The following is a 27,727-nucleotide window of genomic DNA, read 5'->3' as shown; positions in this document are numbered from 1 at the left end:
CAAAAAAAAAAGTTCATTTTCAAACATACTTTATGTTACTGAAACTCAAGTTAGGGTATCAACACTGGTATCGGAACATTTCAAATAATACACAGCACTAATTGACTCACAACTGATGCTGGGAGGCACTGTAAAAATACATAATTACCATATAAAAAGTAATATCAACATCTTAAATAGCCTTCATATGTAAGCCACTGACACACAGATGTACCCAGTAGTGTTTCCACTCTGGCGTTATGTAAGCCTACCTGCTGGCTCTGATAATGAGGCTCAATTAAAGCTTCCCTTAAATTACAGATTCCCCCCGGGGGCAAAGATTCCCCGGCTTGTGTTCTTTATACTTTTTGTTTCAGCTATTCTTGTTGGAAAATTCCTCTTCAGTAATTAAACACTGAAGAATGGAAAACAGGAAAGCTAAAGTAGCCCTGTTCATTACAGCCACGCACACCTGCAATATGTTACCACTCTGAAATGTTGAAATGCAGTGAAGAGCAGCGTTATATTCATAGTTTTAAACACCAACATGAATAAAGTATCATTTTCCACGGAGGAAGGGAAATTCTCTCATGTATGCAACTTGCAAACACTCACGCGGTGTGCTTCTGCCCACGTCTAAACTCATTTGGGAAATGTGATTGCCGCAGTAACCACATTACCACAGCAGACTCTCCTACTGAGCCAGGGGGCTGCTGGGAGATCCATCCTGAAAGGGAAACTAATAAACAAAAGCCCAACAAGCTCCCACACTGCAGAAACAGACCTTTGTTTCCTGAGGGCTGGGCGGGAAAATTACAAGTTTACTTTGAAGCAAAAAACCAATAGCATCATAGCTACGGAGGGTTTTCCACATCAGTTTGCTGATTCCAATCAGTCAGGTTGAAGTTGACGTGAATTTCCTGGAAGAGTTTGCCGGTATAAACCCTGAAGTCTTCCCCTATTGGTCCTGCTGGCACTGGCAGAGCTGTGAGAGTGTGGAGCAGCACGGCTGCAGCCAGGGCTTCCACATCAGGTTCAGCGCCGACATCTGGCTCTCCACCGGCTCCACCGACCCCCGGTGCTTCTCAGCCGCCTCCTCCATCGCAGCTAGGACGGAGTAAAAGGCGGGCTCGGTGCTGGGAGTGAGCGGCGTGCTCTCTGATTGGTCCCTGGAGAGGTCGAAGAGCAGCGGAGGATCGTGGTAGGTCACGAAGCCCGGCGTGCAGAAGCAGGCGTGTGTGTGGAAGCAGGCTGTCCCGTTCTCTGGGTAGAAGTTCGGGGTGAAGTAAAAGGCTTTCCACACGGAGCTACCTGAAAAGAAATATATACAAACGTTTCTAGGTAGAAGAGTTCATATTTTATACACCATGCTGTGGATAATGTATTGGATTGGACTTACTGTTTTGGGGATGCCATCTGACCGTGTTCAGGTATGCGTTGCAGTAATGGAACAGGAACTCGTGGTTGGAGCGGTCCACCCTCCCCTGAAGGAGATCCATGAGGTCATGACCGTCTATCACCCTGCACAGGGGAGGACAGGAAGTGGTCTCTATCACACATGGGACTACTCATTACTGTGAATCTCAAGGGCAGATCAACCTTGGGCCTGAAGTGTAATTTTCTGCCACTAGGGTGATCAATTTAAACAATATTATAAGATGGAGCTTGGTGCTGTCGTGAAGTAGTATGGGATCAAGGTTTATGACAGATATATGGAAGTATTGCTGAGTCGGCGCAGCCTCACCGGTCCTCTGGGCCCGAGGCTCCGCTCAGCTTCACCACCGTGGGGAACAGATCCATGTTGCTGGTGGGCTCGTCCACCTCTCTGCCGGCAGGGATGTTCCCCGGCCACCGCAGAATTCCCGGGACTCGGATTCCTCCCTCCCAGTTTGTGGACTTCCCTGCTGCTCAGTGGGAAGACAACAACACAGAGAGCAGTTTTCATCCCGCTGCTGGAACTCAGCGTGTTCGCTCTCGGAATAACTCTGCTTTGTTAAGTAAAGGAACATCGCGCAGCTGAAGACAGGACACTCGCAGAGATAAAAGACAGCAGACTGTGTTACACATCACATCTGCTGAGAGCAACACAAAGATGACATCAATCTGCACTGAGAGCCTTTGTCCAGCAGTCATTGATTTTCGGTATTCCAATAGAGTTAAACCCGACTGTATGTGCCTCCTACTTGGTTTTCCAGATGGTCCTATCACAAATATCAAACATGAGAGGCTATTTCATTTGTTGACTTGTTTTGGATCAAAGACAACAAAGTCATGGCGTGATTATTTAACGGAGTGAATTCCTAATGAATACATCTCATGTTCTCAAGCTGGGAGTTTCACATTTGTAGAGCCACAGTGACAAGACTATAATACAAAAAATGCAGTGTAAAACCCCAAAGAAATGTGTGTTTGCTGAACCTTTATATATTCCATTGGACCCTCTGTGCACTTCTCTTCCGTCAGAGATCTCCTCCAGGTGAGCCCCCTGGTCTGAGGTCAGGTAAACCAGAGTGTTTTCTCTCAGGTTCAGTCTGTCCAGAGTCTGCATGATCTGACCTGAGAACACACACAATACAACACACAATGTCAAGGTCTTGTTTAATTTAATAAACAATATCTATTTTGATGCCATTTTATGCAGTCAGGTTCATTATGTACATTTAAATGACATGCCTTGATCACTGTGTGTACTTCTGACATGGATATATTCTCTTTAATGTCATTATAATCTTCTTTGTGGTCATTTAAGTATACATCTTGTGATAATCAGTTTTTCTTATAGTCAAAAAACTCATGCGCATACCCAAAACAAGAATTAAAGTATCCAATTATGTGTGTAATGATTATTACTCTTCTGTGCCATGGAGCTCCATTGTTTTCTGTTGAAAACATCATTATACTTACTGATTAAATTCCACTTATACCATCCTGCTACCCAAAAATCTCACTAGATCACAAAGTGTGGATTGAATCCAATTTATGAGAAATGCTGACCTACCTACACTCCAGTCCACTTCGTGCACAGCGTCTCCGTAGATACCGTGGCGGCTCGTTCCCCTGAATGCTGCTGAAGCAAACATGGCTGTGTGCACTTGGATGAAAGAGAAAAACAGCAGGAAAGGTGTCGCTGAGTTCCTGCAGAAACAGAAAATACAGTTTAATTGCCAGCATGAGAAAAATGTCCTTCAAAGCTACAGTTCAGGTCAAACACAGTAAATTGCCTAATCCTATTAGAATAAGATGAAGATTGTGTGGATGACAAGGATCCTGGATCAGGAAATTTGACATGTACCGTTCCAAGAAGTCCACAGCCTCATGAGTCATCCTCTGGGTCAGGTTTTCAGATGTGAATGGCTGCTCCACAACCCTGTGGTCCCTCATGAGAATACAGTTGAGGTATGGGATCATCATGATGAATCCCACAGTCAGACATGTGGCAGCGGCCGACAGAGAGAGCAGGATCCCGAGCAGCCCTCTGCTGACGGTGATCACTCCTCTGTAGTGGAGGAAGGCTGCTGTGAGCAGGACGATGGCCACTGTCTCGTACGGTAAATATTTATAAATCCGGAACACGGTGCCGTGTCCGGACTGGCAGTCCCGCAGGTTGGTTAAAGGGATACCGAAGAAGAAGTCAAAGCCGTGGTTGCTCGGGTGGTGGCAGTGATCTTCACTGCTCTCACAGTTGAGTCCTAGGTGCCATTTTCCTGGGAACAAGAGACATTTTTAAAAAGAAGGAATTAGCAAATGAGAAAAAAGTTCCAAGTTTCCACAAGTGTATAAATGCACTTTATACTGTCATATCAATGTACCAATGAGAGCTGTCTTGTAGCCCTGCTGTTTGGCAATCTTGGCAAACGTCACCTCTTGGCTGGGAAGGCCTCCAGACGCTGCGTTAAATATAAAAACTCCAGGTCTCAGATCACCAGCTACACCTGTTCGAGAGGAAATATGAATATTTATGAACAAAAGCCGTAAAATATGTGTGATCTGATATGTGCTGACAGTATCAAACACTAATTAATAATTTAGACATTTAATTGGCCTCCTGCAGGAAGTGGATAGAGATCTGTTTAACTGACAGTAGACTCAGCCTGCAGACCATCATTAAGCACTGTCAGTCAGTAAAGGACCTTTGTTTTGGTGTCTTTGAACTGGCCTGATCGTATCGGGTATCGCCCGGTGAGAAACGCCGCCCTGCTGGGAGCGCAAAGGCTCGCTGCCGCGATGTGCTGAGTCAGCTTCACCCCCTCCTCGGCCAAACGGTCAATGTTGGGGGTCCTGCGAATCACAAAGTCACAAAATAAAGTCAGAATTGTGAGAAGAAATCTGAATAATATTCCAATACAATGGAGGTTAATGGATATACAGTAGTGTGGTGCAGTGGAATACAGGTATACTGCTTTAAAAGAAGCAGCCAGTAGGATTACAGCACCAAAGCTTTATTTAAGCCATCTATTCCCAGAGAGCAACATATCCGTACCTCAGTGTTGTGTTGCCATAGCAGCCCAGGTCTCCAATCCCCAGGTCGTCCACCATCATCAGGACGAAGTTGGTCTTGCTGCTCTGAACGGACACACAGCTGGAGACCAAGAGAATCAGCAGCGGCAGAGGTGAAGGCCTCCATGTTGACCTCATGTCGGCACAACAGAGAGACTGGATGAGATATCACAGAAAATGTACATTTTTTACCCCAAAAATAAAAAAAGCTGAATGTGAGGCATGAAAGAAAATGTACTTGCACACAAACAAATACAGCTTAATATATGACACACATATTTAATACCTCTAAAACCAGGTTAAACAAAGAGAAACAAATCTAGAGTCATGTATGAAGTGTTTACATCATCAGAGCCTGTAAACCGGAAGTGCTCATCCACAGGTGTTGTTGATTACCTCTGACAATAAAACAGGGTTGCCAACTTTGGGTACCTGGCTGGAGTGAGATTTTGATATCATGGGTTTAATTACACATATGCGCACTAAATGACTGCTATCATGTCAGTAGCGGGACCTTAGCATATATATTGGATATATATACAATATATGCAAATACACAATATTGGACACAGACTATAAAGGGCACAAAGTTTCATTCACTAATGAAAGTCAAACACATGTTTGTTTCCACTGTTTTATTGTGCCTGTAAGCAAAATAAGCAAATAATTGACTTATCGTACGATAAATAAAAATGAACTCGATAAATTGCCATTTACATGAGGATGTGACTAGCAGTTTGAAAGGATGTACTTGAATTATTATTATATATTATCATTATGTCAGTGGTCTAAAATGGTCATACAACGGTGCCGACAATATTATCGTTTATCGCAATAATTTCCGGGAAAATGTATCCAACAAAATTAATTATTGTGAGAGGCCTATACATGAAACACACACACACAAACAAATCTACAGACTTACTCCAAACTGCCAAATATATGAATTAACACACTCTCACTCTCATATACTCTTTGACTCTATTTTGGCCTAGTAGAACAATAAGCAGCAGACTTTCACTTTGTTATCATTTCTACTGGATCTTAGATCTGCGCATGCGCAATACGGGTCGGCAGTTGCGGCTCCAGAGTATTTTTGTTGGGTAATCTATGGTAGGGCTAACCCATACAGTGGTGGGGCTCAAGTCAGTATTTGCAATGTAATTACATACACGCTCCCCCCGACAGTGAAACGCCACGCGTGAGGTTTAGATTATTTCCCTGTCTCAATCCAAATTGAACTGTATGAAATAAAAAGGCACATTTGTCTTGTAGTAAATTAAAAGGGCGACCTGGAGCCAATCCTGCAATTTCCCCACAAGTGAAAGAGTTGACATGCTGAAAACCCAACCCCTGCAGGGGGGTCTGGGGGATTCTCCCCAGGAGATTTTTTTAAATACTAACATAAAATACACATTCTGGTACACTCTTGAGAAGAAAAATAAATAAATCTATTACTACACGACATATTTAAAAAAATGAATGCCATTTTCGTTTTGTGTTACTTTGTTCTGAAAGCTGAACCTGCTGCTCCTCACAGAGAGAAGAGGGAAGAGGCTGTGTGAATTACTTTACATTGTGGATGAGGGTGGATAGCCCCCATTGTTCTGTGTGTCAAAATGAAAGACAGCCCACACACCTATCAATCATCAAACCCTGGGGTCTTATTTCATTACGTGTTGATTTCTATCAACACGTAATGTTGTATCGATGTATAGAGATGTACTACCGCAAAAGTATTCTCCGTCGGGACTTCCTGCAACAACACCACGCCGTTATCGTGATTCTGATTGGCCAGAAGACATTATCAAAGATGTTCTATTGAGAAGACGATCACTACGTGACAAAAGTTTTCAAAACCGTTTCTAGTCTTCGGTATTCTTGTTTTTGGCGTGAGAATAGTTTGGGCAGCGTGAGAGCGTGAGATTGAGAGTGAAAGCGTGTGTCACACGCCAGATGCGTGAGAGTTGGCAACCCTGCAATAAAAGTAGGACAAATTAACAGCGTTTCTTTTTTCCATTAATCTCTACTTAAAAAAAAATGTTTTCATTTATTTTGCCTGAATATACCGCTGGTTCGTTTGTTTATTAGCTCGGACTGTACCAACTATACAGGCATTAGCATAGCTGCTAGCTGAAAGGACACAGCAGTCCCTTGTGTTTGTTTGTTAGCCTATTTGTTTCTTTGCTACTTAGTTTGTTAGTTTGTGCATGCGGTCAGCCTCTTACTGTCTTAATGGAGTCACAGGAAACTCCAGTTATCGCTGTTTATTCACTCCAGTCCACATCTCGTCGGCTGGTGAAGTTCCTGATAGCTGTTGCGCAATGCGCATGCGTCATTCGATCAGTCTGACCTTACCTAAGAAGCGTCTCTGACCAACGTCCACCTGGGGGGTCGTGGCCCAGAGTCTTACCATCATATTTGGTTGCTTTTCAGACGGAATTGTGCATACCTAAGTTGGGCTATCCATTGCAAATAAAAATCCGTAAATATTCTTTAAAAATGCTTCTCATGTCAGCTCTTTTTAATGTAAAGGGTAATGTAAAAGACAGTTTACTTCACAAATCAGTGTGATTCTACACTGAGATGGGGAAAACTGGTCTCATATTAATATCTAATAATTCAGCTATTGAGTACTTAGTGTGCATTTCTCTTGTCTGAAGACACATAGCTACAGCAATAAAGATGGAATATATTAGATCTCCTGGATGTGATTCAGGCATTTTCTCCTCCTTCATATAGCAGGCTGTAACGAATGCAGCAGTGGAGTCATGTTGTGTGCGTGGGGACTTTCACACTGACAGAGAAACACTAGTTATTGATGGCAGCCATTACTAAAGCTCAAGTGGGTTGTTTATGAAATCAACATGGGATAAACAGGCTCCAGACGGGCCTTGGAAAAGCGGGATGCCTTTGTTTTCCAAGGCTTTGCAGATGGAGCCCCAGGGTGCAGCCAACACCTGTCCGCTGATGGATTAGCACCTTTAAACAACAGTCTGCTTTAAATAACCGCTTGTGATGCTGTTCACTCAAGGTGTGACAAAATAACTAATTACAAGCCCTTCTATTAATACTTTCTAAGAGAGGACACGGAGGTAGCTTGTCTGATCCCCCAATGGAAGGTTGTTTAACAATTGTTGAGCCCTTATGACTACTCCCTACTACCCTCAGCCTCAAACCTGGCCCCGGGGACCAATAGGAACAGCTGGTGTGCGGATCTGAGAGTACAACAGGGGTGTTAGGGGGAAGAAAATGGAAGAAGGGGTAATGCTTAGGGATGTTAAAACAAGCAACACAACTCTAAAATAAATTCTGAGCACCGTGAGGCATCATGTTACTCTGACAGATGACCGAGTACCAAACTCCAAGACCAAAGTTTTGCGATCTGTCTCGTGCGACGCCGCTGGGTCCGCATTTTTAGTTGTCAGTGAGGCCAATGTTAGTAGATAATGTCACATGATATAATCCTGGAACGTCATTTTTAACCCATTCTATGATTACACCTCTCCTACTTTTGCACCATGCACATTGCCCTGAGCATGAAACCAGACGGATGCACACAATTCATTCCAAGGTCAGGAAAATACCAATGCTGTTTGTATTGGCGCCTGTACTTTTAAAAAGTAAAATGATCCATTGTAGCAACCATTACAGCATCTATTCTTCATCTTCTTTGAGATACATTTCATTTCAAATTCAGCTGAAACATTAAATATACTGTATTTTAGCCTTAGTGAACACTTTAGATTCCTCTACTGAATGACAGATTAAAAAGCCAAGGCTGATCATTCTGAGGAAGAGCTGCAGAGAATGTTATATCATACACACACACACACACACACACACACACACACACACACACACACACACACACACACACGCACACACACCTGCTTGGCATTGCTTTAACAGGAGCCTCAGAGGTAGGAGAACAGAGAGTTGATTAAATAAAATGCAAATGGCTGTGAGATTTTATACTTGACTTTTTAATGTAACTCTGAGACAGTGGGATGCATTTGCTTCATATTAGTATTCAGATGAGCACAGGCTTGTGATTATGGCTTTTCCCTCACTGCATGACTACAGATAAAGCTGGAAAATCATTTGACTTCATATGGGGGGGGGGGGGGGGGGGGGGGGGGGGGGGGGAATGTCACTTAGTGACAGGTCTGTAAAGGGCGCTCAGATCTCTACATCATTATTTGCAGCCCACCACTGTTTGATGCAAATATTAGGAATCCTAACATCCATTAGTTGATCATCAGCCAGCAGGGACGCCATTATTCTGGGTGGACAGGCTTAAGGGTAAATAGTTCAGCAGTCACTCTTAATAGACAAAATACAAATAAAAGAAAGGTCCCACACCTCAAACACAAAATCTGATCGGATCCTTCAGGAGATATTCCATGAGAAATATTGAAACTGTTTTTAATCCTGCGTTTTAATGTTGCAACCTCAATCTCTCCAGAGTCCAAGGAGCCGTGAGGTTGGTCTAAAAGGCAGGTTCTCCGGCTAGGCAGACAATCACAAAGCAGACAAAGATATTCATAAAAAAATATAAGAAAATTAAACCTCGTTTAGAGCCATTTTGTGAAATAATAAACTGTGTATTCCAATTATACAAAGGTAGCACAATTCCTTTGAAAATGTTTATTTGATGTTTTAAAACTGAACAGATAGCAGATTTAGCATTCATTATCCTGATATATCTGTGTGTGATGACGGGAAAAATCTGCTGCCAACTATTTTGTCACCACACTTGGCAGCTTTTCAGACCTTTTAATGACTCGATTTCCATAAAGAGCCTGCAGCCACTATACAGGCTTCTTGGCAGTGGAAAATAATGGAGAGGCAACAACTAATTTGCAAACCAACTAGAAAATGTTAAAATTGTACTCTTTGACGTAATGCTTCAAATTCATATTTTCCACACAGTTAAACATGTGTCTGTGTATAAATATATGTCTATATGTTGTGCCTACATGTACTTTCTTTACATATTATTGCAGCATTTTACTTTCATACATATTGGATTCCTCTCCACCAGTCTCACTGCTGCCGGCTGACTTTATGCCTCGTGGAGCAAAAATTCAAGCGGCTCTGCTTTGTCTGGCGGCTCGTGACCATCCATCTTTATCTTGATGAATCCAGAGGTTATTTACTCAGTGTTTATCTGAGGGGGAACCAGAGAGTGGCTCTTTTCCATTAGCCAGCCAGCGGGGCACACACATGGAGACTCACATACACACACTCAGAGGCAGGGTGACTTTACTTTCTTCTCAGGTAGACGTCAATCCACTGAGGTCCTAAGGGCCGGAGTTGGTGGAAAAAAGTGAGATAACCATGATAGTTTTTAAACAAGTGGTTATTTATATGTCTTAACCCAACCTGAAGACAGTCCCACAACCAATCAGTTCCTTACAGATCTACACACACTGCTCTAAAAGGAACATTGTTTCATTGTTGGAAGTAAATATAAGGAAAGGAGCCAGAGAGGACCTGTTGGCATCACTCATTTGTTATTAACAGCGTGAGTAAGACACTCAGTCTCCAGACTAAAAATGACTTAAAGATTTAAACCAATCCAACCCCTGTCCTGAGAAAGCGGCACTCTTTTAAAAGCTCTGCATTCAAATGTGATGACCTGCTGTTTCAAACACGGCATTTCAATCCAGCATTGAGACGACTGACACATTGTCAGGATCCGTGTTACATCTAAAACAAGATATGCTGAAGGGGGGCTGAGACTTGAAGAGGTTTTCAGAATATTTGGCAGTAGAAACATTGTAGTGTTGGCTCGAGGATGTTATGTAATGGAGAGTCATCGTCGCACTCCAAAGAGTTTCCCTTCAAACAATCAGGAAGGGGCTTACTCTTCAAAATAAAATGATTATCTGATTTGCATGATGTACAACCAAAGAGTAGCAGTGACTGGTCCTCATCAGCAAATGCATTACACAATCAGGTGTAATCATGTGAAAGAGAAGTACACAGCAACACTTAACAACATGATCCAACACACTCATTTCATTTAGCCCTTTTTAGTTTAAAATGCTTGTTTTTCTTCTGCATTTATTTGATTTAAGTCTCTATGCATGCAGCAGTTGTAGTGTTTCTTGCTGCAAGAGGACTCTTTTCATCTTAAACAGACTCCTGTGTTATGCTTCCCTGGGTAGAAAAGTCAAAAACATTTAAATGAGCTGCTCATTTAGTTTCAAAGTCAGGCTAAGTATTTCTAAAATGAGCTTTATACTGTTCACGGACTGTTTACCGGCAATTATTCCCATTTAGATGTAAGGGTGAGTGCATATAACACTTGAAGGGGCACTTTGAGAACACAGTGTTTTGGAGAGGAAGTCCTTCTGGAGGGGACTTTGCAGACCATTTTCATGCACAAAAACCTATATAAACACATCTGTAATCTGTAACTGTTGTCAAAGTAGAGACCAAACACGATTTAACTCATGGTTTTAGAGTTCTCTTGAGATTTCAACTGCATCAATAGTTTTTCTACAGTAAAGCAACAAAGCTGCTTAAATATATGCATAATAAAAGGTGGTTTTCTAATAGTGCATTTTCTTATCAAAGCCCAACACACATTAACTGACATTCAGCAAACGTGTACCAGTGTGGCCCAGATTGGCAGGAGCACCGTTTCCGTGTTTCAGAATTAAGCTGCCACATTGATTGGTTGAAATGTGTTTAATAATTCTGTTGCCTTCAATTACTCAATAGACAGAGAATGGGAGCCATTAGGGGTCACTAGGGGCCCACAATCCTAGGCCCTCTGGAGCAGTTTGATCTGGTCATGAATACACAAAGTCCTAATCCAGCCAGTATCGAGACACAAGCAGAGATGTTTTTATTTTAGAAAACTGGCTCACATTTACCTTTTATTTTGCATTAATGAAGAGACCACATCACCAAAGCAAATTCTTTTTATGTGTTAAGAAATAAAATTCAGTCTGATTCTAGATAAATGAAATATTCTCTTTAATCTTGCTTCAAATCACACTTGTTTCCTCACTCTTATTCAATAAAGTTGTCAAGTTGTGCATACTTGTACTTTGTTCATGTAATAACTCTCACGGTGACAAACAGGGCAGAGGAAGCCTATTACTCAGGAAACACATGTTCAAATACAATTAAAGTTGACATGACTGAACACATTAAACCCGATATCTAATTAACCTCAGCGTAACCCCATGTTCTATTCCATAATTGTCAACACTGATGACATGAACATGCAGACATAAAGATGAATGAATAATCTTTGAGGTGTAAAATGAGACGTATGTATTCCCATTGGTGCTGGAAAATGAATTATGAAGCTTTATCAGTACTAAGGTTTGCTTTCAGTTAGAAAACAAATCAATGCACCTAGTCCCTTTTGGATTGTTTGTGAAGTACGGGTCGGTTTGGATTGAGAAACATTGGACTCTAATGGCGCTTTTCCACTGCAGGACCTAGCACGGCTTAGTACGGTATGGTTAAGCCTTGGTAGACCAGGCTCACTTTATGCTGCGTTTCCATTACAGTTTACAAACTGGGGTAGTAACTATAGTAACGCAGTGTAGGCGGTTCGATCGGCTGTTCGGCGGGCGGAGCAACGCTGCGTAAAACTGCCGTGACGTCATCTTCAATGCGAACCACAAAGCCAAAACATCAGCCGTTAGCTGTTAGCACTCAGCGCTCGCAGCTCCTCATATCTGTTCAGAAACTAGACAAAAGTTAAACGAGTACAAACCACAGACTGTCTGTGTCATGGCGAATACAGTCGCTGCTTTATTTATGTCTGTAGGCCGTTGTTGTGAGTGTGGACGGAGCATATACAACGTTAGCTTAGCCTGATCGAACCGATCTCCACACACGCATTTTAAAAGGTTTTCGCCTGCTGTCGGTATTAGTATGTTGTTACTTCGGCATCATTTTGAAATGTGTATTACAATTAAATCACGGTCAAATATGTTCATTTTGTTGTAGTTGTAAGCGATTCTCTCTGTCCATTCAGCAGTCGAGTGTTTACGTGACTAGTTTAGCATATTCAGCCCGGTTGTTGGCCCGGTAAGAACCTCGATTTTGGAGGGCAAGAAAAAAGGTGAAAATGTAGCCCTGAGCCGGAACTACCCCTAGTGGAAAAGCGAAAAAAGCGGGCCTGGTTTGGCCCGGCCCGCTTAAACCGTGCCACGTGCTGCAGTGGAAAAGCGCACATTTTGAAACTCCTGACTTTAGATATGTTTGAAGCCTCAAATATCTTAAAGGGACCCGTGCACATCATAAAGAAAATGTTGCAAATACAAAGGATGTGCAGGCTATAATAGTAACGCTGGAAAACTAATAGCAATCATTTGGATTCCAATATGTCTCTACATCCCAATGCTCACACTCTAATACTATTTGAGGTACAGCTTCTCAAATACAGCTCCACTTACAAAGCCATCAACCACCTCTGTGACCTCCGACAACACACCCTTACCCGTCACCCCAGGTCTTCCAATGCTAACATACTGCAGCCAATCAGGACTAAGCTCTGGGACCTGGGGCGACACCCTTGACATTTCAAGGCCAACACTTTGTCATCTTTAAAAAAAAAGCCCTCAAAACTCACCTTTTCACTCTTGCTTTCAACCTCTAATCCCCCTACCCCTATATAACTGCCATTTGCTATTGTAACTATTATTAAAGCACCTCCAACCCTTCTTGATCATGCAGGAACTGTAGATAGAAATTGTTTTTGTGAATTCAGTCGATTTGTTATACGTACCCTAAATATGTAAGCACAACTGAATTAGCTGTACCTTGGTTTGGTGCCTGGACTGGCCAGTTTCCTGTCTATCGGGGTGAGCTTTTTGCCCTCCTTTGGCACAAACACTCTGCCTGTCCAAGGCTATCCTCTTTTGCTGGTATGGGACCACTTCATTTTTTATTTCAGAGCCTTCAGACCTTCTGAGGCTGCAGCGTTCACAGCCTCTGCCTCATGCTGCCACTTTTTTTTTACATTTGTAATGCCCTCACTGTGTCCACCAAACATAATTGTTTTCCCCTGTCAACCTCCCGAGGAAGAACTTCATTTTCACACCGTTTGAAATTGTGTTTATTGGCTCCTCTGTCAGGTCTGCCATGCTCTTCCTCATGTAGTCACTGTGAATGAATCAAAATCAGGGGTGGTTGCACTGACTATTTCTAGGCAATTGTGGGCGTTACATGAAGCTCGTAAAGGTGCACACACTGTGTTGTAAATCAGAATGTTTCGTATGTCATCCTTATGCAACCTTTCGACATAAATCCTGCTAACAGCGCTATCAATTACTGACCCATATTTGTGAAATAAAGGGTAGAAAAACACATTTTACTTGCACTAACACATTCATAATGACTATCGCCATTATTGACAATGACCGAATCAACATCGACAGTCCATTATCATTACGCAGATGTGTCATTCGTGAACAGTTTTAACAGAGTGGCGGAAAAAAACTGTTGAAGAATCTCATTTGAAAGCTAACACACCATTAACTCGGCATTATACACATCATTAACTCTCCAACCAATGAGATTTAAATTGAAAATTGTACGTAAATTGAAACTAGGTGTGTTGTTCGGCTAAAGACCTGACTACTATGTTTATTGTATTTATTTCCTGTCATTTATTTAAGCACGGGGACCCTATGACTTATGATAACCTTATTTAAGATCATTTTATTTTAGGTTAACAGGATGGTCAAGTGGTTGCATATATAATGAGAAAAGCAGGGGACCAAGACAGCTTCCTTGTGTAACACCAACATATACTGTATGGCATGTATTTTGGTATGTTCTTCAATATTGACATAAAAAAGATCATATGATCCATATGAGCCAGCACACTCAGAGAGACAAGCCCAGTTTTCTAGGCATTTAATAAAATGTCATGGTCAATCATTTCAAAAGCGGCACTCAGGTCTCAAATAATATGAATTGAGAGTTTATTTACTGAAGTGTTAAGACGGATATCGTTATTTATTTTTGCTAAAGCTGTCTATGTTCTGTGGTTGGACTTAAAACCTGGTTTTTGTTTTAAAAGCAGTTTATTTTTAGATTTAGAATAAAAAACACTTTTTCAATTATCTCACTAATGAAGGGTAAGTTAAATATAGGCCTGTAGTAGCTTAGCACTCTACTGTCAAGATTTGGCTTCATAACAGCCATTTTAAATGCACGTAGATACATACTCATATGTACAAACATACAAATATGCGCATACACACAGTAAGTGAATAAACCAATGATGAAGCTAATCTAATCCGACTACATTTAAAGCATTCATAATGTCATATTAATAACACACAAGAAGAATGGTTAAACCAATCTTTTACTCATTAGTTTGAATGATTTCACTTTTCATATCCAATCTTTGCTGCACAGTTTGAGTTGTGGAGCCACCAACATGATGATATGAACAAACTAGTGCTGCTGTATATCAAGTAAACAATAGGCTCTGTGTGTGCTATCCTGGGAAACAAACAGGCAAGAAATATGTTCCCTAGTTTGTGATATTTTGGGAGTTTCTCGCTTGTCGATGTGAGCTAATGATTGAACAGTGGCTCCCAGTGACTGACATTAGCCGGGTTTCAGATTCAGTAAGAAGGGTGTGTATTCTTAGCCGCCTGTAACACAATCTAAAAGTTTGCCACGGCCCAACGGGTTGGTTCCACAACAACAATATTTTTGAATTTAGAAAGGCATGCATATTTCATTTGCACTGGCAGAGTATCAATCTCCGCCACATGGCACCAACAGTGGGGATATTGATTCAGTTTATTTTCTCATCTCAGAAATGTACCATGGGGCCATGTCTGCTGCCTCACGCTGTCATCTTTCTGTTGGATAAAATATCCATGAATAATTCTATAGAATTTCCCCTTACTTGTTTTTACCACGCCTGATTTAGAGCCGTGGATTTACGTTTCACCCCGTTATACACGCACACCACCCGGGTCTTTGCCTCCCCACGGCGGTTTCTGCTCGTCACTGTCAGCGGTGACATGAGCTCCATGTAAAGTTGTGTTAACACAGATGTACACACACACACACACACACACACACACACACACACACACACACACACACACACACACACACACACACACACACACACACACACACACACACACACACACACACACACACACACACACACACACACACACACACACACACACACACACACACACACACACACACACACACAAGCTGTCATCAGCCCCCCACAGGGTGCCAATATCATCCAGGAGCAGGAGTCATTTCATCCAGGAGCAGGAGTCATTTTCTCCCAGCCATGCCGGTGTTTATCTCATGTGGCTCGACCTGCGCTCAGATTGCATGTACATTGCTGTTTTCTCATTGTACCGTGTGTGTGTTTGTAGGGTGTGAAAAAAATTGAAACTGTGAAGGCTTTCTTTTTTTCTCCGTCTCTCACTTTCCATCTAGCTCGGAAAATGTGCAGAGCGTGTTATTTCTGCCTCACCTGCTCTCTGCTTTGATAAGCTTACAACACTGGGAGGTGCCTTCACTGTAAAATAAGAAAAATAAATCACATGCTTTTAGATAAAGACATAATTGAGAAGTTAAAAAAACAAGAAGAAAATACAGTATGTTTTCAACCCAAGAACCCATTACTTACTTATTTAATTTAACATGCATATAGCTGACATATTCCTGTATTATTTCTATTCCTTTTTGCACTATTTTTCTCAAATATCTTGTGTGTTGCAGTATTCTGAGACATAAGATGTTCGCTATTTTGCATAAGCATTTAAATGTATATAGGTTAATGCATTGGACACATAAGACACAATGTAAAACTGGTGTAAAAAGGAATCTGATCAACAGGAAGTGTGACATCACATTATCTCAGCTGTCATTCCCGTGTGAAGGTCAGACATCACGCTGAATTATGAGCAGCCTGTGATTTTAATACAGTCCAGCTGGGATTACTAATAATGACAGTGATAATAGGCAGTGGTATAAAATGCCCCTCCTCCCTTTAAACTACGTCTTGTAATTAGCATCACACTGTGTGATTGATTGAGGCTTAATACTCCTTTGATAGACGGTTAAATAGGTCATTCTCACTGATGGTGTTATGGATATCAATGAGGAAGATATTTAATTCCTGTCATGTTCACTGTTGATTAAATTCAAATATCTGCCACGACGTAAGACAGCTATTACAGCACAGCAGAGTGATGAAGGTGCATCTTCTGTATACTTCTTTCAAACAGGAAGTGGTGCATCTTGAATGTGTAATCCACCCTGATAAGGTAAAAACGAACCCCAGCGTAATGAAGTTATTTCAGGCCACATTACAAGATGATCCGTGCTCAGCTTTCATGATAGAGAGGTAATAATCAGCTGCTGGAGATAAAGGCGGGGTAATCTATCATCGGCCTGCAGGGCGCTGGGGTTTCCGAGCTGCGGACACCTCTTATATCCAAGAGGACGATCCATCATTAAACATGCTAACAAGGCGAGGGATTTTAAACATGAAAGATAACGCAGGTGCTCCGTTATCAGCACTCTCAGAGACCTCTGCTAGCGCTGACGGGGAACACTCGCTTATCTCCGTCCAAGAGAAAACTGACCTTGTGACAATGAAAGAGAGCAGCCCAAAGAAAGTGGTCCACAAAGAAAGTGAAAAACTTAAAGGGGCCCTATTCTGATCATTTAGAGTGATCTGTGTGACTATACTATTTCATATAAAGCATCTTTACTAGGGATACTGTGCTGATTCTTTATACATTTCTTATGTAAATTGCTTTCCGTATGTTGGACATGTTGTGTTCAGCACATACTGTACTGTAGGGTTGCATAATCTGCTCACAATGGAGAGTTGTTTTCTGGGATGACATTAAAAACAAGTGTGATTGCTTCTCCATTTTAGCCAGTAGTGCTTTTGAGTGCTTTTTAATTCTGTGTGATGCAGGAGGCAGCGGCGGATTGCAGCACCAGGTACCACTCAGTGAACAACAACCAGTTTATTTCTGGCTCCAGCACAGGATAATAACTGTTGCAAGTCTTCATCCTGCCTTCAGCTGACTGGTCACTTTTTGCTCCAACCACGTAAACAGACTTCTATAAGCAAACAGCAAATGTTAGTACATAAGTGTGTGTGGCAGGGTGGTGTGTTGTATTATTTATATTACATTGGATCTTTAAAAAGGGGAAAAAGAGATGAGTTGTACATTTCTTGAGTGTCTGTCCATCTGTCCTAGTCCACCGTTGGGGAAAATAGTGTTGAAAATAATATTTCAAGGGCATGATTTTGCAGCCTGAGGAGCTTCTTGCTATTCGGTTTCCCGTCTGCGTCCAATCAATGCTATCAAAGATGTTTCCAGTTCTGTAGATGGAATGACTTCTCCTCAAGTCCACTATGGAAGACATACTTCTCCGCCCTTCCTCTCAAGGACAGAACAGCGAGGAGCAGATACTGTGCCGCAACCTGATATATATTCTGGACAGGATGTGTACTATATAAAGAAAGTGATGGGCCTTTGTAAGTCTACCTGCTCCACTTTCTTCCAAAACTTCCCGAAGCCTTCCACTACACACGGGCGTAGATAAGCTGTGGAGAGGTGAAGAGCACAAACACTGTTTCCACGGCGCCTTTCCCTCTATCTACTCCATTGATTTCGCAGCACATTTCCTTGTACTGTTTGATATCATCATGTGGAACATTCGGAAAATTCTATCCAATTTAATACCACATTCACAGCGCACCGTAGAGGAGATATTCTGTTTTTAACTTGTGCACAGTAATGGGAACATGGAACACTTCAGTCTGAATGATGGCGACTCAGAATCGGTTTCCTGTTAACAATCTTGGATACAAGGTAACACTGTGAGGGTGATGAAATGTTTCTAATACACTGAAATAGACCTGCGATGGCATTTATTTCAGTGGAATAGTATTTTAATCATAATTCTATAATGATAGGAGTCTCTATGTGTTTATACAGTATGAGTTTCTATTACCTGGTTACCCCTTGGACTTATTTTGTATGATTTATTAGTCTTTATTAAACAAAGACCATGCATAAAACATTAATCCCAAAAAGAGAAGAGATGATTTATGCCATTTAGCTATTAGCGCATTTCCATCTGCAGCCTTTGGCCAGGTACACTCTGAAACAAATACTTTAGCTAAGAAAACCAAACTAGTACAATTAATCCAGACATTTTAGCACACAATATGAAGCTGTAAGCAACTTAAAAAGTTAACAAACCAATACAAACTTGCAACCATGAAGCAGGGTGGTGTTGAAATTGTATTTATATTAAATGAGATCTTTAAAAGGGGATAAAGCAGGTGGCATTCAAACAATTCTTGTTCTGGCCCGTAAGTGTTGGCAATGGGTCTGAATGTGACCATGAAATCTGCTTGGGTTAACAATAAATAAAGGAAAGAATAATACAACAACAACACTTTAAACCACGTCAACTAACTTCTCAAATAACTATTACCCGAGCTCCAATTTGCTTAACATAGCACCGCTGACTCAGCATCAGTTTAAAGGCCACATTGAGTTCCGGCGCCCAGGCAGCCAGAGGCGCTCCGCTGCCTCTGGAGCTCCAGTGCTCAGCGTGTAAGCCTGTTAGAGATTGGGATGTGATTCATGATCTTTACTGGATGTCATCCCTTTCTCTTCCCATCCCATTTTTCATGTCACTGTCCTCTGTATGAGGCGGAAAAATAATCCAACACTGTAAGACTCCTGGCTTATATGCAGTGTGAAATCCGGCCCTGTTCAGTGGGGAGAAGGGGGGGGGGGGAGCAGGAAGTCTACTGTACACTGTGCTGCTGAAAACATTTGGACATTGATCCCATTTGTGCCAGAAAAATAGAACAGTATCTGAAAACATGGAAATAAAACCATGCAATGTATGTTTGTGTTTGCCCCTCAGCAGGTCTTGCAGGCTGGCTGCTGCTGATGCGATTTAAGACAGTTAGCTCCTGAACGGCCTCTAATTTCTGCCCCGTCCTCGAGTCTTAACAGAGTTGTATTGCCTGCCTGTCCGGTGTGAAGCGCAGAGCGATTGTCCTCTAATGAGGAACAGTTGAGAAGCAATCTAACCCGGGAGCGGGGACATCATTGTTCCCCTGCTACATCCAATTTGCCCCGGATTCATCTTAATGTAGCGGCCCTTGTAGCTCCGGATTAGTGACATAACTGCAGTCGCAGGCGACTCCCAGACACCACTGATTGATTGAGTTTAAGTTGGGGACACGTCTGCAGGAAGAAATCCAGCTCATTTGCTCTTCTCCTGTGTTATCTCTAGACTTTTTTTGGCACAATGTAGCGCGGTGATTTAAGTAGAAGACGCTGTTATCTGTGGGTCTCCCCTCCGGGCGCTGAGTGACTAAACAATCCAGCTGTGTGTTGATAGACTGACCTCAGGAGGGCCACAGCAGGCCAAGGTCGCCACGTTGAGGGAGTGCGAGACAATGACAGGGAAAACACGCATCTTTTATCTTGTGAAGGTGAAGCAGTGCTGACGGGGAGCAGAGCGCGGGCCTGACGCTGATTAATAGCTGCGAGAAGAGAGGTTACAGGAAGCACTCTGGATGCATTTGGAGAGTTGTGGGCTTTTTCTTCACTTTCTACATGTTTATCTGAGCTGTATTTTAATTGTAGCGTTGATGAGGTGGTGTACCTGTCAGGTCAGGTCTCTGTTTGGACCAGACAAGCAAAAGCAAAACATCCTCTGCATCTGCTACATTTGCAGCCATGAGTAGGTCTACATTTAGATTACTCAACATTTTTGTTGTGAAGTACTGCAAACTTTCACCAATTCAAGCCTCAGAAAGTAGTTGTGTTCAGCCACTCTCTACACTATGCTAGCAGACCATTGCTAAGGACACTATGATAATATGTGCACACTTAACAGGCTGTAATTGTCAAGTGTAAGAGCCCAATGAGACTGAATATGTGTTTACACTTCTCTTTGCATTGAAGCCCCTCTCTGATTATTATTCCGCCTGTCTGCGGCCTTGTGTCAAGGTGGTTGTGTTGATGATTACACGGCATACTAATAAGCATAAATTCAATCCATTCTAACGTGCTGCTTTGCTTTATCTGACAAACAGATATGTGTGGAATGACATTACACATGTGAGAAAAAGCTGTGCGTGTTGGAGCCAGTCTGATTCATATTCAGGGATGAATTTCACAATCCCCTCTGACACGGCCCATGCCTCGGAAAGTCAGAATTAATAGGCAAGACTTCCAGTTTCTACCTGTTCTGCATGGCGATGCCGGACCGCTGTATCTGGAGATTGGAGGCCATTAAGGATCAAACCATTTCTGGAAATGCCTGCAAATGAGGCTCTGCGGCTACCTGTCTAATTAAAAGTGAAAAGGAGTACCGCTAGTAGCACTGGAGACATTTGAAGGAGGTCCTGAGGGAGGAGTAACTGTGCAGTTGACCATATGCGTCTACTGCTTTCATCCCTGTCTCTTTCAGTGGACCGTGTTGCCTCACTGGGAAAACAGCAGATCTGAGGCACGACACCGAGTGACACAGGACGGAGACGAAACAAAAAAGCACACCATTAAAGCTAAAACTTTGATTTCTGGCTTTCATGGCTTCAAAAGAGCCATGATTGGTGGAGCTGCTTTGATCTTCCTCTGGGTTTAACTCCATATCGACATGTTCTAAGTGAGAGAAACTCAGGTTTTTGGCTTTTCGTTAACACAGCCCTGTAACAGCTTTGTAAAGAACCGTGTGCAAACATAATAACAGTGTGTCTGCATTCTCTTTAAGGCGTGTGCTAACCAACTTGCCTTACACACATTTGTTCTCTCTACCTATGCAAAGTCTCTACATGTTTTAAATCTGGTGTACTACCCAAGAAGTGTAATGTCTGTATGATAACAGCCCAATTTTCTACTGCAGGAGAGTTCATATGTGTGTTGTCCACAGAGACATGTCAAACATGGCTGCCGGGTCTCCATGTAGCAGAACCGCAGATGTTGAGTCAAGATTGTTCTGGAAGTTCATCAACACTTAATGACTGCAGGAATAATTAAAAGTGAGGCGTCGTCCCGCTGAGCAGCCTCAGGGTTGCGTTTAATGTCACTTAAGGTCCAATTAATGAGGGTGAGAGGTGGTGAGGCGGCAGAGCTGGAGTTTACGCTGCACTTCACACCAAGCGCTGCCCAGGGAGAGATGAAAGTGCACAGGAACAAAGGGAATGCTGGGATATTTGAGGAAGCTTTAGATGGAGGCATGTCTCATCTGCTGCTGCATCGCCTCACAGCTGGAGAGCTCTGCTCATTTAGCAGCGGGACTCTGCTTCTGCTTTGTGTCAGATATTAATGTGTTTCAGCGGCCAACTTTCAAACGTTTAATTCTCAGTGGATTCAAAGGTATACTTTTGGCGTCACACTGTGGTTTATAAATGCGTACTCCGGCTTGAACATGGCTGTAAAAGTACACGTGTTTTTCTGAAGAAGAGGGAAAATTCTCCTTTTCAGCTGAACAGTTCACTGAGCAGCTTTTACCTGTGCTGCCGTCTTCGTTGGGTTCAGTGCTAAGACATCGCCATGACAACTGAGCAAACTCCATCTGCTGATTGAGACCATGCTGTTTCTCTTCAAACTAAGCACTAAGCATTTCTGAGAAATTAGTTGAGCTTCCTTCTCTTCTTTTCTGCTGCAAATATAAAGTTTTATAATGCAAAAAAGCTCTTTTCTACGGAAGAGGATTAGGGCCAAATGTGAAGAAAATAAATCGTATCACTATATATTTGGGTGGGCCGTTTGAAACTGGTAATTAAAGCATGAAGATGTGTTCAAAGGGGATTGTAATTGGTTGGTTAATTCATCACAGTGAACATAATGTGTGTTTTTATGTTTTTTCTGATTATGTCCTGGCGCACTGATGCATTATGGGTCCCTTGGTGAATTAAAACTGAATGGCAAATCGATTGAACCGGAGGAACTGAAGATCATTTCAAAGGGATGCAAATCTCAACACGTCACATCTCACATTTCTGCCGCGCTTTGAAAGCAGTGTAAACAGCCAGGTCTGCTCCTGATTGGACGGTGGTGGTGTTGGTTGTGTTGGTGGTTGGGAGGGGGGGCTTTCGATACATCTTGGAGATAGAGGCCTGCCAAAGCGCCAAGTAATTAAAATAAAAATAAAACATGACGGTCTTCTAAAAGCTTTAATGAACAAAAAGACTAATTAATTGCAGTGTGTCAAGGAGCGCACTCACATTGAATTATAGATGAGCTATGAGGGGGGCAAGGGGGGCTCAGAGTAATGTGAGATATATCAGCCGCTGAACAATTAAAACACAGTCAAGTTACATCACAGGATCTCTGTTGAGCTGTGGCACAGGGAGAGTGTTTACACAGAGAGAAACTCACTTTATACTTTGTCATTTATTCTATAATTAATATATTTCCTAACCACCAGAACACTGAGCTTAATACTGACTAAGTGCCTGTGAAAACAACATCACTGTAAGGCTGCATAATGTGGAAGAATTTAAAATTGGATAACTGATATCTACTTAATTTAATCAGCTTTCGAAACACATTTCCATATATTAACTCCTCTGATTGTAGCATACACTCCACTTCCTGCCACATGTGATCGCCTGGCTTTTGAAAAGACCAGATCAAATAGCACCTATCATATTTGACTTCCTTTACAGGGGGAATAGATAGGTTCAGTGCCTCCGAGTTGCAGCTTTCGAACTCTCTTCATTGTGCCGTGTTGGCGTCCGTGACACCTGTGTGATAGCTCCGCAGCGGGGGTTCGCTCTGCATCACAGCTCAGAAGCTGTTCCTCAAAGGGGAGTGAGGGGCCACGGTGAGCCTTTGATGGCTGACTCTCTCTTTCTCTCCCTGCATGATGCCCCCTCTCTCTTGAAGGCATGCTCTATGTAAGGTGTCCACTGAATCAAATACGAAATACGAATTGAACATACGAGCATTAAAGTATGCCTTCATGCAAAATAACCTTGTTTTCCACCTGATTTCATTTAAAAAAATGACCTGATTACTCCAAAATTTAAATTTAAAATAAAAAAAAACCTTATTTTTTCAAAAATGACTTAATTTAATTTCCCCTTTTGACGTTATAAGTGCACCATCCACTTACTCAGAGTGCATTGTGCCTTCTTCCAACTGGGAACCACTTAAAATAAGAGAAAATGTCAGTGAAGTACGAGCGTTATGTTATACTGATGGCAGAGAATTCATTTCGCAAACCTAAAAATTATAGAGACGAAGAAAAACTCTCTCTCCATCCACATCATCGCTTCACCTCCAGCGCAGAAAACTTCTCCGTTAGACTAAAGTGAGCTTATGATTTCCTGAATTGCAAACAGCCATGCAAATGATCTCTTTTTCCCGAATACTTATGAAACCAGACATGATCAAGTGCTTTCAGCGATGAGAGCTTTTAGCGCAAATAGCTCAATAAAAGAAGATGGACCCAAATCCATAGTCATTGCCGCGCTGGGAACAAAAACGCTGCCCGCGGTGCTTTATAATCCATAATGTGAAACAGTGCTGATGCAAAGATTGCACTGCCTTCCCTTCTGATGCACCTCGGCCGCATGGCACTGCATTTTCATTTCACGTTCAACAGAGCGGAGGTGAGAGTCTTCACGGAGTGTTACCGCTCTATCACACGCTCACCGGAGCATGTTAGGACGCACAGCTTCACACCTCAGAGATACCGAGGCTTTAGTCTTTAGCAGGGTCCTCACACATCTCAGTTACCGTGCAAACATATGGACGCATCCCAAGACGTGCATAAAGCAGTCACTATGACTTAATGTCCTTTAACACATCTGTATAATCCTTCATGTATCATCTCTAGTGTCTTTGTTAGGTTGCATCAAAGAGCACCTCGCCCACACGGTACCGGTACAATGACCGTGCCTTTTTCCTGCACATAAAGGAATGAATGCTTTCCAATAATCTGGGTTGATAAAACTAAGATTTACACCTTATAAGGAGACTGGTGTTCCTCCATATTGAGAGCTCGTGCTTCTCAACAATGCATGTCCTGGAGGATTTGGTAGGAAGCAGCGTTTGGTTAGCCGGTAAGAAGACAAGCAGGGGTTCCTCCTTTTTATGTTCAGCAGACACATGCAGAGTCAGCTTTCCTTAAGAGAGCTCCTGGGAGGCGAGTGGCGCCGTAATCCACTTATGGCACGAAGAACTGAAGAACTGACGAACTGAATATGAAATCAGTGTGAAATGTTCTCGCGCCTTTTTGGGTATAAACTGAGCAAATCTAAAAGTTGGAATACATTTGAAATCCTTGGCATATGGTAGATTTTCTGCATAACTACCATTTGATACAGGTAGCTAATGGATTCTTAAGCGTCTCATCAAGAGATCAGAAGAAAGTAGATGAGCTTTTTAGACGCCAATAGAGAGAATATCTCCATTGGTACACATTGGAGCCATGATGGACGTAACCCAATGAAATCCATTCCTGTGTTTACACAGCAAACCTGTACGGCATGTACTCAATCATGTTCTTGTTTATTGTAACCCATTGAGACGAACACAAGACAGATTTTCTGAGATGACACGGGATCACTGTGTTCCCAGGGCTCTGTCTCTACAGGTCTATCTTATCAACAACAAACTCTTGAGCTAACAAAGCCTCTGCGTTCTCATTATCTTGTGTGTTGTCTTTTCCTGATTGGAATATAATCCTCCGAGCTGCCCTCGTCACTTCATCGGTTACTCTAGAGGACCACAATTACCCTGCAGCTACTTCATCATAATTCATTCAACTTTTACAGAAATGACAAACATGAACTGATATGTGTTGTAATCGGGATGATATGCTGCTGTGGACGGTCCAAACACACAAAGACAGGAAGTAAAAACAGACATGACTCAGGGCATTGATTTGACTAAATAAAACATACAAGGCAATACCAGGAACCGAATTTAGACCGCATTTATTTGATTATTTGTGGCTTAAAATGATGACCATTATTTCAAAATGTACCTTATTTTATTGTATTATCGATGAGACGGTACAGATTCCCCCTAACTCACTTAAATCTGTGTGAGCTGCAGCTGCTCCAGGAAATAATTCATCAGGATTGAAACCAGATCAAAAGTGAAAGACTGTTAAAGCTGTGGGCCCGATGGGAATCAGAGGAATTGAATCAAGAAGACGGGGGGGGAAATGTCACCCCCGTGTCACCCTCTACTTAGCAGCACTCCCATTAAAGTCTTAGTCCAGCCCCCCCCCCCCCCTCTGGAGCATCTGCAGAGCTTACAGATATGACTCCCAATCCCACCAACGATACTCTTTGATCCTGGGACACCCAAATCCTTTTTGTGCCTTAACAAGATAATTAAACACTCCTGACACTCAAGACTGGGAACAATGTTTTCTTCCCGGCAAGCGCCGCAGCAGGGGGTCGAGGAGAAAGCTGCAATACGGGATAAGAGATGCAATATCCCCCAAATGAGGTCCTCAACCCCTACATCTTAAAATGTACGGTAATCTTCTTCTGCTGCTTGTTTGATGGCTCGAAATAGAAAGTGGAAGATATAAAGAATGGCAGACAAGGTTGATGCCTCGTTTCCATAGGAGGTGCATTCAGAATCGTCTTATTGAACACAACCTTGATAAAGTGTCCAATGGAAAGGTTTGCAAGGGTTTCAAATTGTATAGGCTTCATTTCTTCAGCTGTGAGATTCCTTTACAGCACCACAGTTCACTGTAGCCCATGCAGAGCTGTGTAATCCTGTTACACACAAAACACTACAGCCCGGCATTTTCAAGAAACAGGTTTTTTTTTATATGTTAGGTTCAGGGGTGGTTTCGCGTGCTGGATTACTAATTGATCTTGTTTTACATTGCAAATGAGTCATTCATATTAGTGTTGGCTCGCGCTCAAAGGGAGGGTGCACTGGTCTTATCCAGCCGCTGCAGGAATTGATTAGCATTGCACAGAGAGTGAGTCTTGGCAGCATCCGACAGAACCATGCAAATGTGAATGAATAGCTAATGTGTCGCGGGTGAGGATGTTTGTTTCTCTCATGTCGGGGATTTCCGAGGGGAATGCATTTCCAGGACGGCAAACACTGCCGGTCTTCATCTGTTCTATTTCAGGACGAGAAATAAATACACCTCTCAAGCAGTGTGTCGCGGCGCAATACAAATGCAAAACGTGTGGAGTTCCAGCGTCTGAGCTGATCATTCACCCCTGCGAGTCAATCGTGTGTCGGCCTCTGTGAAGGGAGAGGAAGGTGCGTTTCATTTTTCATTTGCCGTCTCATTATGACAATCCCCAGGCCTCCAGGCGCCCGTCTCTGACGCAGATTGTTGTTTTTCCGTGGAACGAGATGTGCCGTTCTGTCGTGCCAAGCTCCGTCTGGATGTGCCCGCCTTCACCAGCCGTGGTGAGCCAGCAGGGCCTCGGGGGGGGCGGGGGTCTTACAGGTCACATGATGCGTGAATACAAGGCTGCATGCTCAGTGATGCTATCATGAGCCTGGACAGAAGTCAAGGTGCTGAGAGGCTACTGAGCCTCTTTGGCCAACAGCCATCCGTGCTGGTTGACAGCGGTCACATCTAATTGGGTTGCTATGGGGGGGCCGTTTCGTGTCCTGCTGCTGAGACTGAAGTGCTGTCGGTAACATTAAAGATTTCATGTGCATCACTTAAGTATCAAGGCGAGGAATAGTTCTCTTTCTGTCAACAAATGTCATGAAAAGACTTAGAAACGGGCAGTCCATCTCTTCTTAGTTTCTGAAATCCATACTCTAGTCCATTTTTATGAACAGTTCACAAAAGGATGGGTACGTTTTTAGAAACAGAGGGACTATTTTCAGCGGCGGATTAATGCAAATTGGGTGCTGTAGTGATGTTGGAGTCGTAGTAAAGGGCTGTTGGGTGTGTAGTATGTCATGATTTACCCCATTTTTCTAAATGTGTCGGTAATCATATTACAATTTCTGTAACTGTAACAAAGTGTAGTTTCCTTTTTTGTACCCCAATGACCAAGAAGGCAAAGAGTAAACTATCTGAGGATAGAAAATGTTCCTCCTCTTGAATGCAACATCAGATTAGTATTTAAGAAAACCTGTTTATTCCAGTCGAGGAACCCCTTCACAGTCCAAGAACTAGTTATTTAATTGACAAAGATTAGGCCATCTTTTAGGTTAAAAGACAGTTTTGGACGTGTGCAGACATGTGTTAGTTAAATAAAGAG

At 42.5% G+C, this 27,727-nt stretch overlaps 1 protein-coding gene across 3 annotated transcripts; it reads right to left on the bottom strand.

The window, feature by feature from the left end:
- Nucleotides 1-12: 12 nt before the first annotated feature.
- Nucleotides 13-6,830, bottom strand: sts (steroid sulfatase (microsomal), isozyme S). Of its 3 annotated transcripts, none has more exons than XM_034151065.1 (10): nt 6,705-6,830; nt 4,460-4,632; nt 4,136-4,257; nt 3,789-3,911; nt 3,272-3,683; nt 2,978-3,114; nt 2,398-2,535; nt 1,724-1,883; nt 1,379-1,500; nt 13-1,290 (listed from the first exon to the last, which is right to left on the bottom strand). In XM_034151065.1, the coding sequence occupies exons 2-10, from the start codon at nt 4,612-4,614 to the stop codon at nt 938-940; spliced, it is 1,722 nt and encodes a 573-aa protein (XP_034006956.1). In that variant the 5' UTR covers nt 4,615-4,632; nt 6,705-6,830; the 3' UTR covers nt 13-937. The 3 variants fall into 3 exon arrangements, with proteins under 3 accessions (XP_034006956.1, XP_034006957.1, XP_034006958.1); XM_034151066.1 differs by having other exon boundaries at nt 4,460-4,609; nt 6,705-6,824; XM_034151067.1 differs by having other exon boundaries at nt 4,460-4,558; nt 6,705-6,824.
- Between the last annotated feature and the right edge of the window lie 20,897 nt (nt 6,831-27,727).

The sequence above is a fragment of the Trematomus bernacchii genome, unplaced genomic scaffold (assembly GCF_902827165.1).
Source record: "Trematomus bernacchii unplaced genomic scaffold, fTreBer1.1, whole genome shotgun sequence".
Taxonomy (NCBI): domain Eukaryota; kingdom Metazoa; phylum Chordata; class Actinopteri; order Perciformes; family Nototheniidae; genus Trematomus; species Trematomus bernacchii.
Note: the sequence above shows the minus strand (reverse complement) of the source record. Positions and strands in the feature narration are given on the sequence as shown.